This window comes from Channa argus, chromosome 12, assembly GCF_033026475.1.
Source record: "Channa argus isolate prfri chromosome 12, Channa argus male v1.0, whole genome shotgun sequence".
Classification (NCBI taxonomy): Eukaryota; Metazoa; Chordata; class Actinopteri; order Anabantiformes; family Channidae; genus Channa; species Channa argus.
In genome coordinates, this window is record NC_090208.1 from 1,764,732 (window position 1) to 1,784,252 (window position 19,521).

The 19,521-nt window shown below is 41.1% G+C and overlaps 2 protein-coding genes across 4 annotated transcripts in view; one reads left to right on the top strand and one right to left on the bottom strand.

Annotated features, from left to right (window-relative positions):
• The window catches only part of LOC137136946 (hemicentin-1-like), a 104,582-nt gene extending 97,268 nt beyond the window's left edge, over positions 1 to 7,314 (top strand). For both annotated transcript variants that reach the window (XM_067522759.1, XM_067522760.1), the window contains exons 8-10: positions 3,929 to 4,255; positions 6,137 to 6,466; positions 6,558 to 7,314. In XM_067522759.1, coding sequence (XP_067378860.1) covers positions 3,929 to 4,255; positions 6,137 to 6,466; positions 6,558 to 6,649 — 749 coding nt within the window. In that variant the 3' untranslated portion in view covers positions 6,650 to 7,314. The remainder of the gene's footprint in view (positions 1 to 3,928; positions 4,256 to 6,136; positions 6,467 to 6,557) is intronic.
• LOC137136949 (butyrophilin-like protein 2) lies at positions 1,617 to 18,948 on the bottom strand. Of its 2 annotated transcripts, XM_067522763.1 has the most exons (8): positions 18,749 to 18,948; positions 17,743 to 18,093; positions 17,521 to 17,616; positions 16,469 to 16,795; positions 15,123 to 15,449; positions 13,959 to 14,294; positions 11,486 to 11,821; positions 7,462 to 11,405 (listed from the first exon to the last, which is right to left on the bottom strand). In XM_067522763.1, the coding sequence occupies exons 1-8, from the start codon at positions 18,783 to 18,785 to the stop codon at positions 11,314 to 11,316; spliced, it is 1,902 nt and encodes a 633-aa protein (XP_067378864.1). In that variant the 5' UTR covers positions 18,786 to 18,948; the 3' UTR covers positions 7,462 to 11,313. The 2 variants fall into 2 exon arrangements, with proteins under 2 accessions (XP_067378865.1, XP_067378864.1); XM_067522764.1 differs by lacking the exons at positions 7,462 to 11,405; positions 11,486 to 11,821 and adding an exon at positions 1,617 to 2,048.
• Between the last annotated feature and the right edge of the window lie 573 nt (positions 18,949 to 19,521).

Consider the following 19,521-nt stretch of genomic DNA (forward strand, 5'->3'; position numbering starts at 1 on the left):
GGACATGTATGAGGGGGACCAGTTTGTCCTGCTGCCCTGTGAGTTTCACACTTTTGACGTGAACAATCCCACAGTGATGTGGAGCCGCTCTGATCTCAGTCCTTCAACCGTCCACCAGCGTCAGCAGGAAGGTGATGAACTTAAAAACCAGAACCAGCTTTACAGCGGCCGAACATCGATGATGCCTGATGCTCTGGAAACTGGAGACCTCAGTCTGAATCTGAGAGAACTGCAACTGTCTGACAGTGGAACCTACACCTGCTCCGTCAGAGATGGATTTGGACGACAACGAAGAGTGACAGACGTACAGCTGCAGGTCAAAGGTCAGTGACAGGTCAGAGGTCAGTGCTGTAGATACAGGTCAGAGGTCAGAGGTCATGTTGTTGTTCATATTCTCCACAGAACGATTTCCATCCTGGGCCAAAGTTCTCCTGGTTCTCCTGGTTCTTCTTCTGATTGTTGCTGGGGGTCTTTTAGTACATTTCCGTCACTATTTCATGTCAGGTATGTCTCTACTACTACATTACCCATAATGCTGATGGTTCACATCTTTACTCTTGTTGCTCCTTGACTGTTGAGACAGACTGAGAGTGAGGAACAAATCAGAACCAAACTGAGAATCAGTCACAATAAGTAGTTCCTGAGTGTCTTCATGGGACAGTGAGGTCCTGTTACCATCAGAGCTGCTGCTGCTGTCTGTCCACATGATGCTGTGCTTTGTTGTCCTCTCAGGCTACCAGGTGGAGGTGGATTCAGGGGTGGAGTCTGTCCATCTGCCCTGCAAAACCACAGTTTGTCTGCCTGTAGACGCCAAAGTGCAGTGGAAGAACAATAAAGACAAGATGATCCATGTGTATCAGAACGGCTCTGACCAGCCTGAAGAACAATTCTATTGTTACAGAGGTCGAACAGAGATGAAGAGAAACCTGCTGAAACCTGGAGACCTCAGTCTGATCCTGAAATACCCCACAGATGAAGAAAGAGGAGCCTGCAGCTGCACCGTCTACAGCAGGGAGGGAAACATCCTGATGGAGAAAGATGTGATGCTCCAGGTCAAAGGTCAGTTTAACCCTCCTGTTATGTTCAGGGTCAAATTGACCCGTTTTAAAGTTTAACAATCTAAAAAAATACTTAAAAGTATTTTTTCACTTTGAAACTTCTCCTGCTTGGCTTTTTAGTGTAATCAACATATAACATAAAAATGGTTCAGTTCACATATTTGTAACCTTCCTACATGTTTCTATTATAAAGCTACTGTTCAGGTCAATTTGACCCGGCGACAAAATAGAAGCTAAAAAAAGGCCACGCAGATGTGGGTGGAGTTTGAAGGTTCCTGTCAAAAGTCAGCACCTGCATTCTCACACTTCAAAGATGAGATCATTACTTGTTTATGATGTTACAGAACTGTACATTTTCCCAGTTGAGGCCTGGATTCTTCTGAGTGTTCTGGTTGTGGCTCTGATGGTCATTGCAGGTCTTGCAGTTTATGTGAGGAGATTAAAAAACAAAGGTATTTTCTATGTCTCTCTCATTGTAGACACACACTTTTCCACTTCAAGCACAGTCTGATCTGATACACACTGATCTACTGTTAAAGTCAAAGATGCACATTGATTCAGTCTTTCCAAGTACAAACCATCACAACAATAAGGTGCAAGATATTTTGTCTATGTACAGTTTATCATTTCATGAAGCAGTTGATTAAACTTCAATTCAACTTTATTTATAAGCGCCAATTCACAACAAAGTCATCTCAGGGCACTTTACAGAATAAAGTCAAGATTATAAAGATGTATAGAGAGAACCCAACAATTCCCCCTTGAGCAAGCCATAGGCAACAGTGGAGAGGAAAAACTCCCTTTAACGGAAGAAACCTCCAGCAGAACCAGGCTCAGGGTGGACGACCATCTGCCTTGACCGATTGGGGTGAGTGGAAAGTGAAGAGAGAAAAGAACAGAGCAACAAAAAGCAAACAACAAAACATCGGGCCGGTTGGTTGGACCAGTAGCTGCACACTGGAAGATTCACAGCTTCAAAGCCGGAGAAACCTGCAGAAAGGGACAGAGAGAGTTTTAAGTTCTATTTAGATTTAATGGGAAGCCAATGGAGAGAAGCCAGTGAAGGTGAAATATGATCTCTCTTGCTAGTTCCAGTCAGCACTCTTGCTGCAGCATTTTGGATTAATTGCAGGCTCTTTAGTTACTGGGGCATCCTGAAAGTAGGGAATTACAGTAGTCCAACCTAGAAGTAACAAATGCATGGACCAGTTTTTCAGCATCACTTTGAGACAGGATGCTCCTAATGTTGGCAATGTTCCGTAGGTGGAAGAAGGCTGTTCTAGAGATTTGTTTTATATGTGAGGTGAAGGACAAATCCTGGTCAAAAATAACTCCAAGGTTCCTTGCAGTAGTACTGGAGGCCAGACTAGAGTAACAATATGGTTGGACATCATATCTCTGAGATTTTTAGGCCCAAAATTGGTCTGTAATTTGCTAAAACACCTGGGTCTATGGGTGACATGAGTTCTATGGGTAAATAGCAGTCTAACAGGTTTTGGGGCCTTATCGATGACTCTAGCACTGCTGTACATGAAGATCTATCTGTAATATTTGGGGGAGGATCTGGTGAATTCTTTCTCTAATAGCTACAATTTTATTCATAAAGAAAGTCATGAAGTCCTCTGCTCAGAGTTAAGGGAATAGTAGACTCAACAGAACTATGGCTCTTAGTCAGCCTGGCTACAGTGCTGAACAGAAACCGGAGGTTGTTCTTGTTTTCTTTTATTTATGATGAATAATATGCTGTTCTGGCCATTTTGTACATTTTTAAACTATTTTTTTTTTGCCTGGAAAAACAGTTTAAAAATGTACAAAAAATCTCTTGATGATACAGACTAAGAAAATATGACATAATTAAACTTTCTATAAACATGTGTGCAGCAACACAACAGGTAACAGGTGAGGACTCCCCCATGTCTCCTGTGTTTGCTTAGTTACTAACACATCATCATTAAAACAGGCAGTGGATCAAGCTGCTAGTTTATTAACCAGAGATCATTCTGGAAGAACAGCTTCAGATTAAGGTTTATGATTAAATTAGAATCTTCTTCACCACTTTATTTAAAGAGGAAAAGACACAAGCTGATGATGCACTGAGTGGATGTATCAGGACAGAATCACACTGAAGAAACTGACAAATCTATATAAAAAACGAAAGAGACCAAAAAATATCATTTTCCATCTGTAAAGTGAACTGTTGTGTCATGTTGGACTGAGGTCGTTGTTTTTCACAGGCTGCAGTCAGAGTGGACGTTTTCCTTTGATTTACGTTCAAACTACAGCAAAACCACTGTCCTCTTAAAGAGAAAGGGGGACAGACAAGACACAGTCTGTAGAAACAAAGCGTCCCAACACTGAGCCTGCAGACACGTGAAAGACAATCATGTAGCAACATTTTGGGATCTCATCTGTGGCCAATCAGGTTGTAGGGGTGGAACTGGTAACTTTGGGAAATACTGTTCTCACTTTACACGTCACAACATTCAAATACGAATAATATTCAAATTCTGAACATAACAATGTGTCTATTAATAGAACAGAAAGATTAGAAATATGTTCGTTCATTGTGATCATTTGCTGATGTTACATCATTAAAACACATGTGAATCTTGGTTTCTGTTCTCTGATTGTCTCACTCTGTCTGTGCCAAATAACGTGTCCTCTTAACCAGACATGATCTCATCATCCACAGTACTGACATTTCATAGTTGATGAGTCTTAAAATTCCTCTTGGATTTGAACTAGATAACAGTCATTGTCTTTCAGAGGCAAAACTTTGATTGAGTGTATGAAGTGAAATATATAAGAAAATGTGTCAGAGCTGCTGCTGCTGTCTGTCCACATGATGTTGAGCTTTGTTGTCCTCTCAGTCCCACAGGTGGAGGTGGATTCAGGGGTGGAGTCTGTCCAGCTGCCCTGTGAAACCACAGTTCACCTGCCTGAAGACGTCAGAGTGGAGTGGAGAGACAATTACTACAGGAAGGTCCATGTGTATCAGAACGGCTCTGATCAGCCTGGAGACCAGGATGAAGAATACAGAGGAAAAACAGAGATGAAGAGAAACCTGCTGAAAACTGGACACCTCAGTCTGACCCTGAAATACCCCACAGACAGTGACAGAAGAACCTTCACCTGCACCGTCTACAACATTAAGGGAAACATCCTGATGAAGAAACAAGTGGAGCTGCAGGTCAGAGGTCAGTTCAAAGATCAAACAACACTTTACCAAATGATTTGAAGTCAAAGTCAGTTCATTCTGCAGGACTTCAACAACCATTGTAACCAGACTCCTCATGTCACATGTTCTGGTTTACTTAGCATTATGTACAATCACAGCAGATACTTGGTATTTTCTACATAAATTACAAACTAATCAGATCAAACTTGCTGACTGTTAAAACAGAATATAGCAGATTCCAAAACACTATTACAGTAAATGGTCTGTAGGTGGCGCTCAGCTTCCACTCAGAGTTACAGCAGCCAGTGCATGTTACAGTCCCTACCACAATGTACTGAACCAGTATTACTGTATTTGTACACCAACAATGTACTGCAGTAGAACATATATCCAGTATTATTCAAACTTTCCCCAAACTTAAAGTTTCAAAGAACCTAAATATGTTGTAGTTCATGTGACTTTATCAGGTGACCACAGATAATTATTTACTATTAAATGACTCAACTTGTTCAGATGCCTCTGAAACCTTCTTGTGCAGCTGCAGTGATAAATCCTTCACTTGTTCTAATGAGTGAAGTACTGCTGTACATTTAGTTTTCAGTGTGAAGCTCTGTCATACTTCAGTTCATCTCCAGCCTGTTGTTGACTCTGAAGTTGCATTTAAACTTAGTGTCCAGTTTGCTCTCAGTCATCAAGAGTGTGTCTGTCTTCTGAAGCATCACCTGGGAAACTCTTTACACTGTGTTTAAGTATGTTAATATAATTAGTTCCAAACATATTCTGCTCAGGATTTATCTCTCTGTCTGTCTCTGTCTCTGTCTCTCTGTCTCTGTCTGTCTCTGTCTCTGTCTCTCTCTGTCTGTCTCTGTCTCTGTCTCTGTCTTTCTCTTATAAAGCTACACAGAAAAATCACCTGTGTTAATTAAATACACCTGACAGTGTTAAATTCATATTTTAGGTGTGTTTATTTATCAAAGTCCATGCTGCTGTGTACATACAGGAGAACAGACTGATCGTCTCCTCATGAACAGGACATGGGGTGTGAGACCATGTCCTCTGGTGAGCAGCTCATTGCTGATGAAGGGTGAACTTTCTCAGCAGGTTGTGTGACAGCAGACATGAAAAAAGCTTCATCATTTACTACATTGTTACATTGATGAAGGTCAGATCCCTTCATCCTCACAGATTTCACACTTTGTGTGATGACCACAGTGATCACTGCCTTATACACTGAGACGCAAACAGCAGCAGAGGCCTTTAAGCCAAAGTCAGTGAAGAGCATGAGTGAATGCAGAGCAGTAAACAGCAGTCGCACAAAAAACCCTATTTACACAGCAAACACAACACAATCAGCTACTTCACAACCTTCTACAACAAATCAAGCAACAGTCAGTCTGACACCACTTCACCTAAAGAGGAAAAGACACAAGCTGATGATGCACTGAGTGGTTATATCAGGACAGAATCACACTGAAGAAACTGACAAATCTATATTAATGTACCTGTTACATTAATGACACAACTTCAGGTTAGAGAGAGAAAATAACAAACATGTCTCCAAAAAGTCAAGACAATCATGTAGCAACATTTTGGGATCTCATCTGGGGCCAATCAGGTTGTAGGGGTGGAACTGGTAACTTTGAAAAATACTGATCTCAATTTACAGGTCAGAACATTCAAATAACGTGTCCTCTTAACCAGACATGATCTCATCATCCACAGTACTGACATTTCATAGTTGATGAGTCTTAAAATTCCTCTTGGATTTGAACTAGATAACAGTCATTGTCTTTCAGAGGCAAAACTTTGATTGAGTGTATGAAGTGAAATATGAAAGAAAATGTGTCAGAGCTGCTGCTGCTGTCTGTCCACATGATGTTGAGCTTTGTTGTCCTCTCAGTCGCACAGGTGGAGGTGGATCCAGGGGTGGAGTCTGTCGTCCTTCGGTTCAAAACCACAGTTCCCCTGCCTGAAGACGTCAGAGTGGAGTGGATGGACAGTGACAACTGGATGGTCCATGTGTATGAGAACGGCTCTGATCAGCCTGAAGAACAGAACCAGTTTTACAGAGGACGAACAGAGATGAAGAAAGACCTGCTGAAAACTGGAGACCTCAGTCTGACCCTGAAATACCTCACAGTCGGAGACACAGGGACATATGTCTGCAGAGTCTGGAACAAGGAGGGAAACATCATACTGAGAAAGAAAACAGTTCAGCTCAGGATCAAAGGTCAGTTTTCTTCGTATTTTTTCTTGATTGTCTGCCTCTTGTTGTTTGTCTCTAGTCGTGTGTCTCTGACTGTCTTTTGTCTCTTATGCAGCAAGAACTCAGGACAAAGATGAGACAGTGGACATCAGGAACACAAGCAGCTCCACTGATCCAACTCCTCTGATGGCTGAACAATCAGTTTGATCCATCTGTTGATCAATGTTTGATTATTGATCTGATCTGACTTTGGATCAGAGACAAAATGGAAGTGAAGGAGCTGATGGATGAAGGAAGGAGGACACTTTGTCTTCTTCACTCTGTCTCTCACACAGTCTACACACTGACTATTGATCACTATTGATCAGTGATGTCAGAGTGATGTCATATGTGGATCAAACATGTTGTGGTTTTAGATCCTCTGAACTCTGACAGACGTCTCACTCTGGAGGAAACTCAACACACTGAATGTTGGTTTTCTATCACTGTCCACTCCTTATTTGTCCTGTGAGAGGACATCTGTCCCTCTAAACCCTGAACTCATGTGTTCACAGAAACAGGAGCATCACTGTGACCACAATCACAGTCCTATTCTCACTGTTTCAGTCCAAATGCTCTGAGGTCCAAACAATTGTCCACAAAGTGTCTGTTCATCTGGTTTCCAGCAACATAAAGATCCATCAAATGAAAAAAGCTCATTTTGAACAGTCACAGATTTCTGCTCCAGTCATTGTCAACACTGTCCACATAAACTAGTGTCAAATCTAAAGCTGTCAAACTGCACAGTAAAGACAAATGTCTCCATTGTTACTTGACTTTGGAGTTTCCTGCTGTATATTAATGGACACAATAAACACGTTCATGAAAATAAATCTACCTTAAAGGTTTGTATTTATCATATATTTCTGAGCAGACTAACTTGTTCTGATAATAATAATATGTGACTGTCTGTGAAATCAGAAGCTCTGGAAGACAGGGGACAGAGACTGTCCAGACAAGTGGAAAGTGGTGCAGAAGCTGTCAGTGACTTGTAAACAGTGGTTTACACTGCTCCTCATTCATCCATTCACACACACACACACACACACACACACACACACACACACACACACACCTTGTCTTTGTTAGATGAAGTTAAACCAACATTATTTTAGTTTTATAATAAAAATTCTCTGGATTTCAACGTATGATTTATTAATCAGATTGTCACATTAAATACCTGCCTCTTTTGTGAAATGTGTGTTTTTCATATTAAAAAAAGTGGATTTTATAATTGTGGGAACTGCTGAACCCGTTTTGATTTTCTATTTATTTCAGATTGTTTGTTTACAATTTACCATCAGCACATTTCTACAATTAAAAAAGTTGTAACATGTAATAACTAAAAATATAATTGTGAGAACAAAGTGACAGTGAGAAACAAAAGTGAACATCGTTAATGTTGAAGATTCTGTTGTTACATCAAACTGTGCAGCTGAACTTTATTTGACCAATGAGTGTAGCTCTGTCTCTGCTTATCAACCTCCTTATCTAACCATCACGATGGGTTTATTAAATGAACTTTAACCAGTTGTGATGGTTAGAGTTCAGGTAGATAAGATGAACCTTTGTTCGTCCCACAATGGGGAAATTGTGGACAACACTTAAGGACATTATTGTAGCACAGTTCTTAGAGGCAGTAATCTGGTGTTTGTTCTACTGGGAGAGATCCTGGTTGTAAAGTCTGACAGCAGCAGAGAGGAATCACCTATGATATTGTTCCTTCACACACTTGAATCAACTGCTCTGTGCCATCAGGGTGTTGTGCACAGGGTGGGAGTTGTTCTCCGTCCTCCTCCTTTGTCCCACCACCTGGACTGGTGACAGTAAGAGGGGCCCCCGAGGACAGAGATGGTCTTAATCAGTTTGTCGAGTGTCTTTCTTTCTGCTGTAGAGATGCTCCTGCAAAGATTTCAAACAAATTTCTTTCACATCGTCATTACGGCTGTTGTTTGTAGAATTTAGTGGAAAATAATGAATTTTCCTAAAAAATTTTAACTTTCTGCTGCAGCCTTAAGTCTCTATCCTGAGTTTTCAAGCCTTTCTCCACCACCTGAAAAAGCCAGAAACATATGGTCAATTTGCCTACAGTGTCCCCTCAGCTCATAAGCAAACATACGGTGGCCCTGAGAGCTCATAGCACTGCAATTTGAGAAAACACATGCACATTAAAAATAACTTCACCAATTTGACAACACGGCGCAGCATTAAAATACATGATCCCTAAGGCCACGAATCACAGGCAAAAAGAAACGCGCTGCAAATCAGAAATGCAGCAAATGGAATTTCCTGAACACTAGGACCAGTGATGAGCTGGAAGGTCCCCTGTTGTCCTCGCTGGCTGGTGGGGAGTTTGAGTGTTTCCCTCAGTAATGTGTTTATAGATGTAATGCCAATTTGAATATGAAACAGTATTTGCATTATGAGGCATTTCAAGGATTAAACCTGAATTTTTAAAAAAGCTGGGGCACACACAGATATAATGAGCCACAGAAACCCAGTATCTCCCAAAACAGGGAGAATATTAAGTTCACAACGAGTCAGATATAGAGATGTGTTTAACATTGTGTGTGGATGTATCGTCAATTTAGCCTGATTTACGTGTGTGTGGTCGTGTGTAATCACACTGCTCTCTGACAGATGTTCTATTTATACTTTATCTCCTAAAATGAATTAGAACATATATCAGCAAAGCCAGCAGTAAATGTACACATAGCTTGCTGACCAGGTCGTCTCAGGTTCTCGAGTCACTGAAACAAAGTTCCAAATAGCCAAGATTTAGATCTATTGGCCACATATTTGAAATCTAAAAGGTTTTTTTCTCATCTGAAAAATGACTGAGCCTATAAAGTCACTTAATTTGAGTTCTACGATGCCATTTAGAGCAGATTTGAGCCTGATGTAAACTTCCTGCCTCGGTAGGTACAAACATCGTCACTGTCCCGACACAGAGCACTTCGGCTTTAGGAAATTCCATTTGCTTCATTTCTGATTTGCAGCGTGTTTCCTTTTTGTTTCTGCTTTCAAATCTGATGTTTTGTCCCTATGGGCCACCGTATTTTAATGCTGCACGCCTGTTGTCAAAGCGGTTTAGTTGTTTTAAATTTGGATTTGGACACTTCAATCGAACTATACAGACAGATTTTATCAACTTTCCTGCTTCTGTCACGTAGTTATCACATTGCCAGCAGGTGTAATTGCAGGTTTTCCGCATCCAAGATCATAAAAATATTAGCAGAATTGTAGCTTAGCAACGTTAGAATACTGAGCATTAAAGAGGAATAAAACACAAAAATCCAGATATAATAATGGAAAATGTTTTTTCTCCCAAACACAAAAGTCATTTTGACAGGACAGACAATTTTAATTGCTGTCTGTCAATTTTAATTTATTGGTGTTGATGTTTTAAAAGCAGTAAAAATGCCTATGATCCGTTTACATGAAGTGAACACAAAAGAGAACTGAACAAACACAGTGTAACAGCTGATTTGAGCAGAATAGGTGAAGCTGAACAGCTAAACAAGCTCTTCACTTACTTCAGGAATCCACAAACGCTTGGGGAGGACATGCAAACTCCGGGGAGAAATGCTGCAGCCAGCACGTGGATTTGAACTGGGGACCTTCAAGTATTGAGACAACAGCTGTAACCACAACTAGAAAAGTACCTAAACCTAAAAATAGCTCCTGTGGCTGATGTGAGAGGAAATCCCAGATCCACATTAATCAGTTAATTCATTAAATCATTTCCTAAAGTGTTGCTCTGTGAATGAGAAGTCATGAAATTGAAAATGTTCTGGCTCCATTTGTCCTTCAACAGTTGAGTTTGTGTCTTTTTGCTCAGTGTATTTTCACACATCGACTGGTTATTTGTTTAGTTTGTTGTGGTGAAAAAAAAAATCTGTTGCTTGATCAAACAAAATGTGAAGTTCTCACTCTGTCACCTTGTTAGTCAGGTCAGAACACAGAGTGTAAAGTGTAAAAAACAGGAAACCTGACTCTAACCACAGACAGCGGACGTGAGACGCACTGTGATTTAATACAGTGTTGAGTTATTTTCAGTCAGTCTTCAAGTCTCCAGTCTGGTAGAAAACTGCAATGATTCTTTTTTCTTTATATGCCAAGATATTTAGCTTTTATCGTGAATGAATTTGTGTAAATAATCCACAGAATTCCCTTTATCATTTAGAACCATTGTAAAAATGACTAATGTACCGTAAGGACAGAACCTAATCACATCAGTTTCAAATAGTGAAGGAGCAACCAAGCAACCACAGTGAGCTGCTTCAGGTTACGTACGTTTTATACACAGCCCACAAAAAGTTGGGAAACACCTGAACACTTTTCCATTTCTATTATCTTGTCTTGGTTTTATTCAATGAAATGTTTGCAAACGGATCCCAAAGCACACAACATAAAGATCCATTCATTTTTACGCATATCCGGGCACAGAACGAGGGTCAAATCAAATTTGCACATCAAACTTTACTTTCAGCAAAAAATTCCCCATTTGCAGCAATAACTTGATGACAGATGACTTCCTTGTTCGGATACAGTGACATGTTTTAGAAACGTGTCGAATGAACTGATTAAAAACTGTCGAGTCTGGTGGAAGTGTGTTTCTTGCAGAGTGAGACCTCTGTCAGAGTTCAGAGGATCTAAAACAGAAGTCACCGGAAAACTACATCATGTGACATCACACTGTGACATCACTAATGAATGTTGAAAAAGAAGACAGTGTCCTCCTGTCTTCATCCATCAGCTCCTTCGCTTCCATTTTGTCTCTGATCCAAAGGCCGATCAGATCAATAATCAAAGACCGATCAACAAACCGATCAACCTGATTGATCAGCCATCAGAGGAGTTGGATCAGTGAAGCGGTTTCCATTCCTGATGTCCAACGTGTCATCTTTGTCAGAATTTCTCACTGCACAGGAGACAGAAGACAGTCAGAGACAGACAACCAGAGACAAAACAACCAGCTCTAACCTGTATTTTCTCACTGACCTTTGACTTTGAGCAACACTGTTTTGTTTCTCCAGATGTTCCTGCTGTAGACGCTGCAAAAGTAGTTTCCTGAATCTTCCGCTTTGGGGTATTTCAGGGTCAGACTGAGTTCTCCAGTTTTCAGCGGGTGTTCTTTCATCTCTGTTCGGTCTCTGTAGACCTGGTTCTGTTGTTCAGGCTGGTCAGAACCGTCATAATACTTATGAACCAACATAAATGGTTTAGGTTGATATCGTTCCCACTCCACTGTAGTGTCTTCAGGCAGGTCCTCTGTGGTCTTGAAGGGCAGTAAGACAGACTCCACTCCCTCCTCCACCTCCACCTCCACCTGTTTGACTGTTTATATATATATATATATATATATATATATATATATATATATATATATATATATATATATATATATATATATATATATATATATATATATATATATATATATATATATATATATATATATATATAATATGTTACATTACATGTTTTTCTCAAAAACATTGCATCATTGCATCATCAAATCATTGACTCTTCCAAGCAAGGAATGGCAAGAGCAGTGATGAGGTGGGAGCTTGGAAACATTGGACTGTCCTTAAACCATAAGACAAAATCTCAAACACACCTCAAAGTCCAGGCATGGTTAAAAAGACTTCCTGAAAGATTCTAGAGTGACCGTCTGAGTCAGACATGAACCAGATGAAAAATCTCACATGGAAGGCAGCAGGCAAACCCAAGAGTATCCAATGAACTGGAGGCCGTTTCCCACGAGGAACGGGCTGGGATTCCTCAGGAACACTGCCAGAAGCTGATATCTGGCTAAGTATCACGTTTGGAGCAGCTCATAACTGTTAAAAGGTGATCTACTAAATACTGAACACACTGGTCATGAAGGGGCTGAAGAATTTTGAGACTGCAGTGGTTATAAATGTTGCATTTTGTGTTGACTTTGGAGAAACGGATTATAACCAGAATTAGTTTTGCGTGAATTTAGGTTGTGACATTATGCATTTCTAATTATATAAACTGAATTTATATAAACTCATATTTATATAGTAATTTCACTGTGTATAAAAGGTTAGTTTGTACTTAGTGGTAACTTCCATTTGACCCCATGCTGTGTTACAAATTATCCACCCAGAGTCCTTAGCTTCCTTTGGATCCACCTCCATGTCATACTCAATGGCTCGCCTGAATATGGTTCCTCATCAGTCCGACTACGGTCCCCGTGCAACCTGATTGCGTTGACCATTGTCGCTAATGACCAGCAACATTTTCTTGTCACTTATATTGTACTAATGGGGGAAATGGCATCACGGGTGTGTGGGTTCTCCCAGTGTCACATTATTAGCACACCTCTCGTGAAGCGGACCAAGAACTGAGCCCTGCAGCACACTGGTGAACAGGCAGTGAGAGATAGAAACTAGCCCCTGTGAAGATACCGTGAAAGTGTATCCAGATAAGTGGGACACTGAGCCAGGCCAGAGCTGTACCAGACATTCCCAGGTCAGAGTGTGTGGACAGGAGGACCTGGTGGTTCAGTGTCAAAGACTGGAGGTAGTATGAGTAGGATTAGGACAGAAGACAAGGATCTGCTGTTTCTGTGGAGAGACCAGTCTTGAAACCAGAGTGGTTGATATAAAGAAGAAAGGAATTTAGAGAATTAGTTCAAGGGTCTTGGCAAGAAACAGGAGAAGAGGGAGAGGTCTGTAGTTTTCAACCTGGGAGGGATCCAGTCTAGGTGTCTTAAACAGTACTGGTAATCTGAGACTATATCAATGTGAAGAAGGTGCCTGTTGTGACAGAGGAGTTAATGATTTATGTGCCAGCTGGAATTAGTGTGGGTGAAGTTGCCTGGAGGAGAATGAGGATGATCAAGGGGACAGATGTTAGGGTGGTTTGAGAGGAGGAGGGTGGAATGATGCACTGTTAGATGCAGTTAGCAGGATTTCTCCATCTGGTGTGGAGATCTGGGAGCTGATGGCAGCCACCTAGTTAGTAAAGCAGCTGGTGAAGTCATCAGCAGTGAGAGAGGTGGATGTGGGATGATTTCAGATTGTGTTGTGGTGCAGAAGTTGTCAATGGCTGTGTCAGTGTGTGATGGAAGATCAAGTCTGATTAAATGATTGCATTTGACTCTTAGCATGTTACCTAGTTATAATGGTGGAGCTGGAGCTACTGGCATCTCAGTACGGTCCAGGACTCACTGTCCAGGACTCACTGTCTTCTACATCTTTGTGAACCTCTCTGTGCGTAGTTTGTGCGTGAACTTTGAGGTTTGTTGGGTTTTTTCTTTTCAAACAGGCAGCACATATTTTGAAAGACAACTAAGCGTTTGGATGTATTAGTTATGGGGCAGTATTTAAAATGCTCTCATACTCTCAGCCCGACCATTTTCATCTTTCCATGTTTCTCCCGTTGGACAGTATGTTAGCTTCTTTACAATACACAACTATACACAAACCTAAAAAGCTCTTACCTGTATATTCATACGGAATTCTGACTTTTAGCAGCACTATTTTCTTTCTTCTGATCTTGCTTTCAACTTTGCAGACATATCTTCCTTCATCTTTGTCTTTAGGATGTTTCAGGGTCAGACTGAGGTCTCCAGTTTTCAGCAGGTCTTCTTTCATCTCTGTTCGTCCTCTGTAAAACTGGTTCTGTTGTTCAGGCTGGTCTGAGCCGTTCTGATACACATGGACTTTCCGGTCTTTACCATCTGTCCACTCCACCTCAGCATCCTCAGGAAGGTCACCCATGGTCCTGAAGGGCAGCTGGACAGACTCGACTCCAGGCTTCACCTCCACCTGACAGACTGAGAGGACAACATGTTGAGGCTTGTTTCTTAACGCTGTCCTTAATGTTGTTAAATTGGTAAAGTCGTTTTATTAATTGGCTTGTGTTTCCTCAGGTTTCAGTGCTGTGAGCTCTCCTGGTCAAAAAAAAAAAAACCTGCCCACTTTATTAGGTACACCTCTACAAACTAATGCATTCCAATACAGCGGCTCTGCCATGAAGTCTACTTTTACAGTGTTATAAGATCTGGAGTCATACTGGAGTGCATTATAAGAGGAGGTGGTTCTAAAGTTTTGGCCCCTCTCATTCATTCAAATAGGATCGCTGGGATAGGCTCAAGCCAGTCTGTGGCCCTAAACAGGATAAGCTGTTACAGATAATGGATGATTATCTGAGATCACCTGAGTGCAGTGAATCTGGAAGGATCCAGTTACTGATGAATTAGTATCCTGTGTATCATCTGAGCTGCAGCCCTGTCAATACCCATCTGCTGTTTCAGGAGACCCCTGGACCAATGATGCCTGAGAGGCCTCCTCCTTCAGCCTGACAGCCTCTTTTACCACTAGTGTCCACCAGTGGGCCCTTGGGTTATCGCCTTGGTGCTTGTTAAGGCGATGACCCAAGAGCCTGCTGGTGGACATTAGTGGTACATACTGTATATTCCTGAGAGCTCTGCAATACTCATTTTACAATATGATGTGTTTCTTTAAATATGTGGTTTTATAGAAAGTAACAAAATTCTACATGTTAATAATGCAAAATATGAGAAAATACATAAATACATTCTATTTACACCAAAGTTGATCCTGTTTAATGTCACTTAATGGCCTGTGTCTACTATACCGACCTTTGACGCGGAGTTTTACTTGTTTCCTCATCAGGATTTTTCCCTCCCTGCTGTAGACGGTGCTGGTGTAGATGTTTCTGTCTCCATCTGTGGGGTATCTCAGGGTCAGACTGAGGTCTCCGGTTTTTATCAGGTTTCCCTTCATCTCTGTTCGGCCTCTGTAAAAGTCATCCTGTTCATCAGGGTGGTCAGAGCCGTTCTGTAGAACATGAACCTTCCTGTTGTCGCTGCAGCTCCATTCCACTCTGATGTCTTCAGGCAGGTGAATTGTGGCTCTGCAAGGCAGCTGGACAGACTCTTCGCCTGAATCCATCTCTACCAGTTGGACTGAAAAGACAGCAAACCACAACTGGTTTCAGCTGGACAGACAGATGTTCTTTGTGTGTATTGTTAGTCAGTTGTAGCACTAAACAATTAGCTCAGTTGGTAGGACCGTTGTACAAGCCGACCAATTATCAATTTTTCAATAATTCTTTCTGGGTGGCTGGTAGTGGGTGGTGTCAGCATGGAGAGACGGTGTTTGAGCCTAAACGTGTAGACTGATGTGTTGTTTTTGGAGTAAATTGTGAAGCTGCCTCTACTACCGCTTGATAGTACGGACCACATCAGAGCCCCCCAGAGCATTAGGCAGAAGAAAACCTTCTCAAGCCCTATTAGCAAGACACTGCTCTCAAGGTAATGATGAGTCTGAGGGAAGATGAGGAGGATGATGATGATGATGATATAGTCTCTAACATAAGATATAATGCACATTCAGCAAGTACAAATCAGAAATTAAATAAAGATCATTTTTAAGTTATTTATCAAGGGAGGTTCAAATTCTTGTCACCAGAATAATTTTTGTCCCTTCTGATGAAAGATGAATAAATTAACATTTGTACTAGCTGAATATTATGTTGACAAAAATCTTTTCTTTTAGCCTTTTTGAGATTTTAAAACAAAAGTTTTGCTTCAGGTTCTTTGAGTTAAATTCCTCCTCCGTGTTAGAGAATAAGCAAACCCAAGACTTCAGGATTGAGCAAACAGCCATTTTTTTACTAGTATGAAGTGAAATATTTGTCAATCACAAACTTTTGATTGGTACCCATCTGAACCATCCTCCATGTCTCCATTTACCAGAGAAAGTGTTGTCTTTGGTGTCCATTCAACAGAAGAGCTCAACCCTAAATGAGTCACTTTGTAATTTAAACCTTCACTTGCTGTCTCTGTCGGAGAATCAATGTACATGAGCTGACTTTACTTGATACACTGACATAAGTTTTTAGCACCGTTGTCCTAGAGAATTGACATTTAGAATAATATCTTAATTGTTGTTATAATTCTTCACACTGCTGTGTAGTACTGACCTTTGACCTTGAGATCAACTTGTTTCTTCACCAGGATGTTTCCCTCCCTGTTGTAGACGGTGCAGGTGAAGGTTCCTCTGTCTTTGTCTGTGGGGTGTTTCAGGGTCAGACTGAGGTCTCCAACTTTCAGCAGGTTTCTCCTCACCTCTGTTCGGTCCTTGTAAAATGTGTGCTGCTTGAGAGTCTGTTCAGATCTGTGTTGATACACATAAACCTTCCAGTTGTTTCCGTTTGTCCACTCCACCTTGGCATCCTCTGGCAGGCAAGCTAGGATTTTGCAGGGTAGCTGAACAGACTCCACCCCTGAATCCACTTCAACCCGGTAAACTAAGAGGACGACAAACCACAGTGATCAAAAAATTATTACTAAGGACTATTGTGCTCTATTCCAGGGTCACTGAGAATGTAAGCGATGCATTTGAGGGTTAAACTGTTTTTCAATTTCCACAATTTCCACAACCATTCACTTTTAACAGTAACTTCAGTATTTGTCATTTTCCCAGACGTCCTAAAGCTATTTACAGTGCAGTTGATTAGATTTAAATGTATATGTTTCATTTAATGTCTCACTTCTTTGTGTTATTCAGTGTTGGTTTCTCACATCTCATTTAAAATAAACATGGAGGAGAGGAAAAACTGAGAGGGTGATGAACATTTCTTAACTAAAACATTTTAGGCAATCGCATGATTTGGTCACAACCAACTTTACTGTTGTCATTGCTGTTCACATGCTGCTCACTTTTCAGTTAAATCTATGCTTGAGTGGCAGTTTAGGACCTCAACAATGTTCACATCAAACCTGGGTAGAGGTCACTGACAAACACGGAACATCAACACAAAAAAATCCAATCGGCTTAAAAGAACTGTGATGTAGCTTGACGTAAGAAGAATTTGATATAAACATAACTGATGGTCCAACTATGCAGAGTCAACTTTCTACAGGTTTTAATTTCAGACTCCAGCCACTGATGAAGCTTAGGACAGGACTGAAACTCAGAGCTAGACAGTTAGAGGCCAGAGTGAAGAGCACAGATGTCATGTACACAACGTACCTTTGATGAAATAATGTCTAAAATGGACAGCGAGGCCCACGATGAAACCAACAGCAAGAAGAAGGAGGACCAGGAGAATGACAACCCACGCTGGAACTGATAACACAAACACGAGCAACATGATCTTTAAGGACGATAACAATTTTACAGCTGATGACACTTGACATGATTTTTGATAATTTAACCGCAAAATTATTTCTGCATTCACTTGTATTTACTAACCTCCTGTCCTGTGGACCTGGAGCTTTACTTCAGTCCGGCTCAGTTGTTGTCCGTACCTGCGAACAGTGCAGGTGTAGGTGCCGCTGTCGAAAAGACCGGGATTTTTGATATTCAGCCTGAGGTCTCCAGTCTGCAGAGCATCGGGCATCATCGATGTTCGACCACTGTAGAGCTGGTTTTGGTTCTGAAGGTCATCACCTTCCGTCTGATGAAGGTGAACTGTGGTGGGATTGAGATCGTAGCGGCTCCACACCACTGTGGGGAAGTCCACATCAAACGTGTGAAACCTACAGGGCAGCAGGACAAACTTGTCCCCCTCCTGTGACTCCACATCTGAGGCATGCTGGGAAACTGTGAAAAGACGGATTAACAAGTTATTGTTGTCCTACTCACGGCACCGGAGGGTGGGAGGTAAAGAGAGCTCCAAGTTCAGCTTCAGTGAGGGCTAGAGGACGGTGTCTTCTATACCGCAGATTGTGTCAGTTAGTAGATTAATGAAACCACAGCCTGCTCTAAGACAGGTCAAAGATGTATTTAACAGAAATACTGGACCCTGTGGTGTCACACTATTACACACTTTTGATTTGAGCCAAACTAAAAAGTCCAAAGGTGGTTATGAAAGCGCCGCACTGATACTCGGACAATATGGACAATAAAAGGTGTCCTGTCTGACAGGGTGGACCACATTTAGGTTCAGACTTATAATTAAGATTTGTGTCATGTTATTTATAAGTCGTACACACATACACATGTATTTTCTGCATGTTAATCAACATGATCCCAGCTCAGCTTGTTCCCACCGTGAACCAGTGCTGAGTCCTGTTTTCCTCTACACATTCATGAACAAGTCACTGTCTGTGGAACCAGCGGAACCAGTTCATGTGTAACCACAGCTTCCAAACAGCAAGTCCCAGTGCAGAGTGTGTAGCTCAGCAGAAACAGGTTCAGTGACATGCTTTGTGAATGGAGGTGTGATTTTCAGACTGGATTACCAGACTTTTCTTACCATGCACAGCGATCGCCAACACCACAAACATCTTCATCTTCTTGAAAAAACTGGAACATCCACAAAGTCCCAATACATCTGTATCTTGATTGACGAAGCAACAGTTTAAAAAATCTCATTGATGTCTTCAGTTCATAGCTTTATCCGATTTGCTCTTCACATTACAGGACAGGTGCATAAAGACAACTTTTACTTCCTGTTTGAATGTCTCTTCTAGGAAGTTTACCTGAAACAACACCTGAAGAACTTCCTGTCATAACCTTTACAATAAAAGCCTTTAGATAAAGACATTTCTTTCTATAACTGTAATAGTGCACTGTCACAAATGAAGATTAATACACAGAGGAACCACACAAGCCTAAATAAGAGACAAGAAATAAGAATCAGCTCAACTAGTATGTACAAACACATGGTGACAATCTTTTCTCATTTATTTTGAAATTACTTCTGAAATCAGAAAGTGAAGTTTCCCCCCTCACAAAAACAATCAGAGCAATGGACAGATTAGAAGTAAATGGGCCCCTGGACACTGACAGGGCCCAAAACCCACTGACTGTGAGTCTGTTGGTGGTACATTACATTTGTTCTTTATCATTTTGTGTATGTTTGGTCAGTTGTTGTTTGATTTTTGGTAATTTGATGTCTATAGGCATCTTTCTGTGCCTTGTAGGCCCATTCAGTAATACAGAGGTGAATCAGATTAACCGTCCAGGTGGTGGCAGCACCAGGAGAACAACTTAATGAAAGTCTTATAGAACTTTAAATGAAGATAT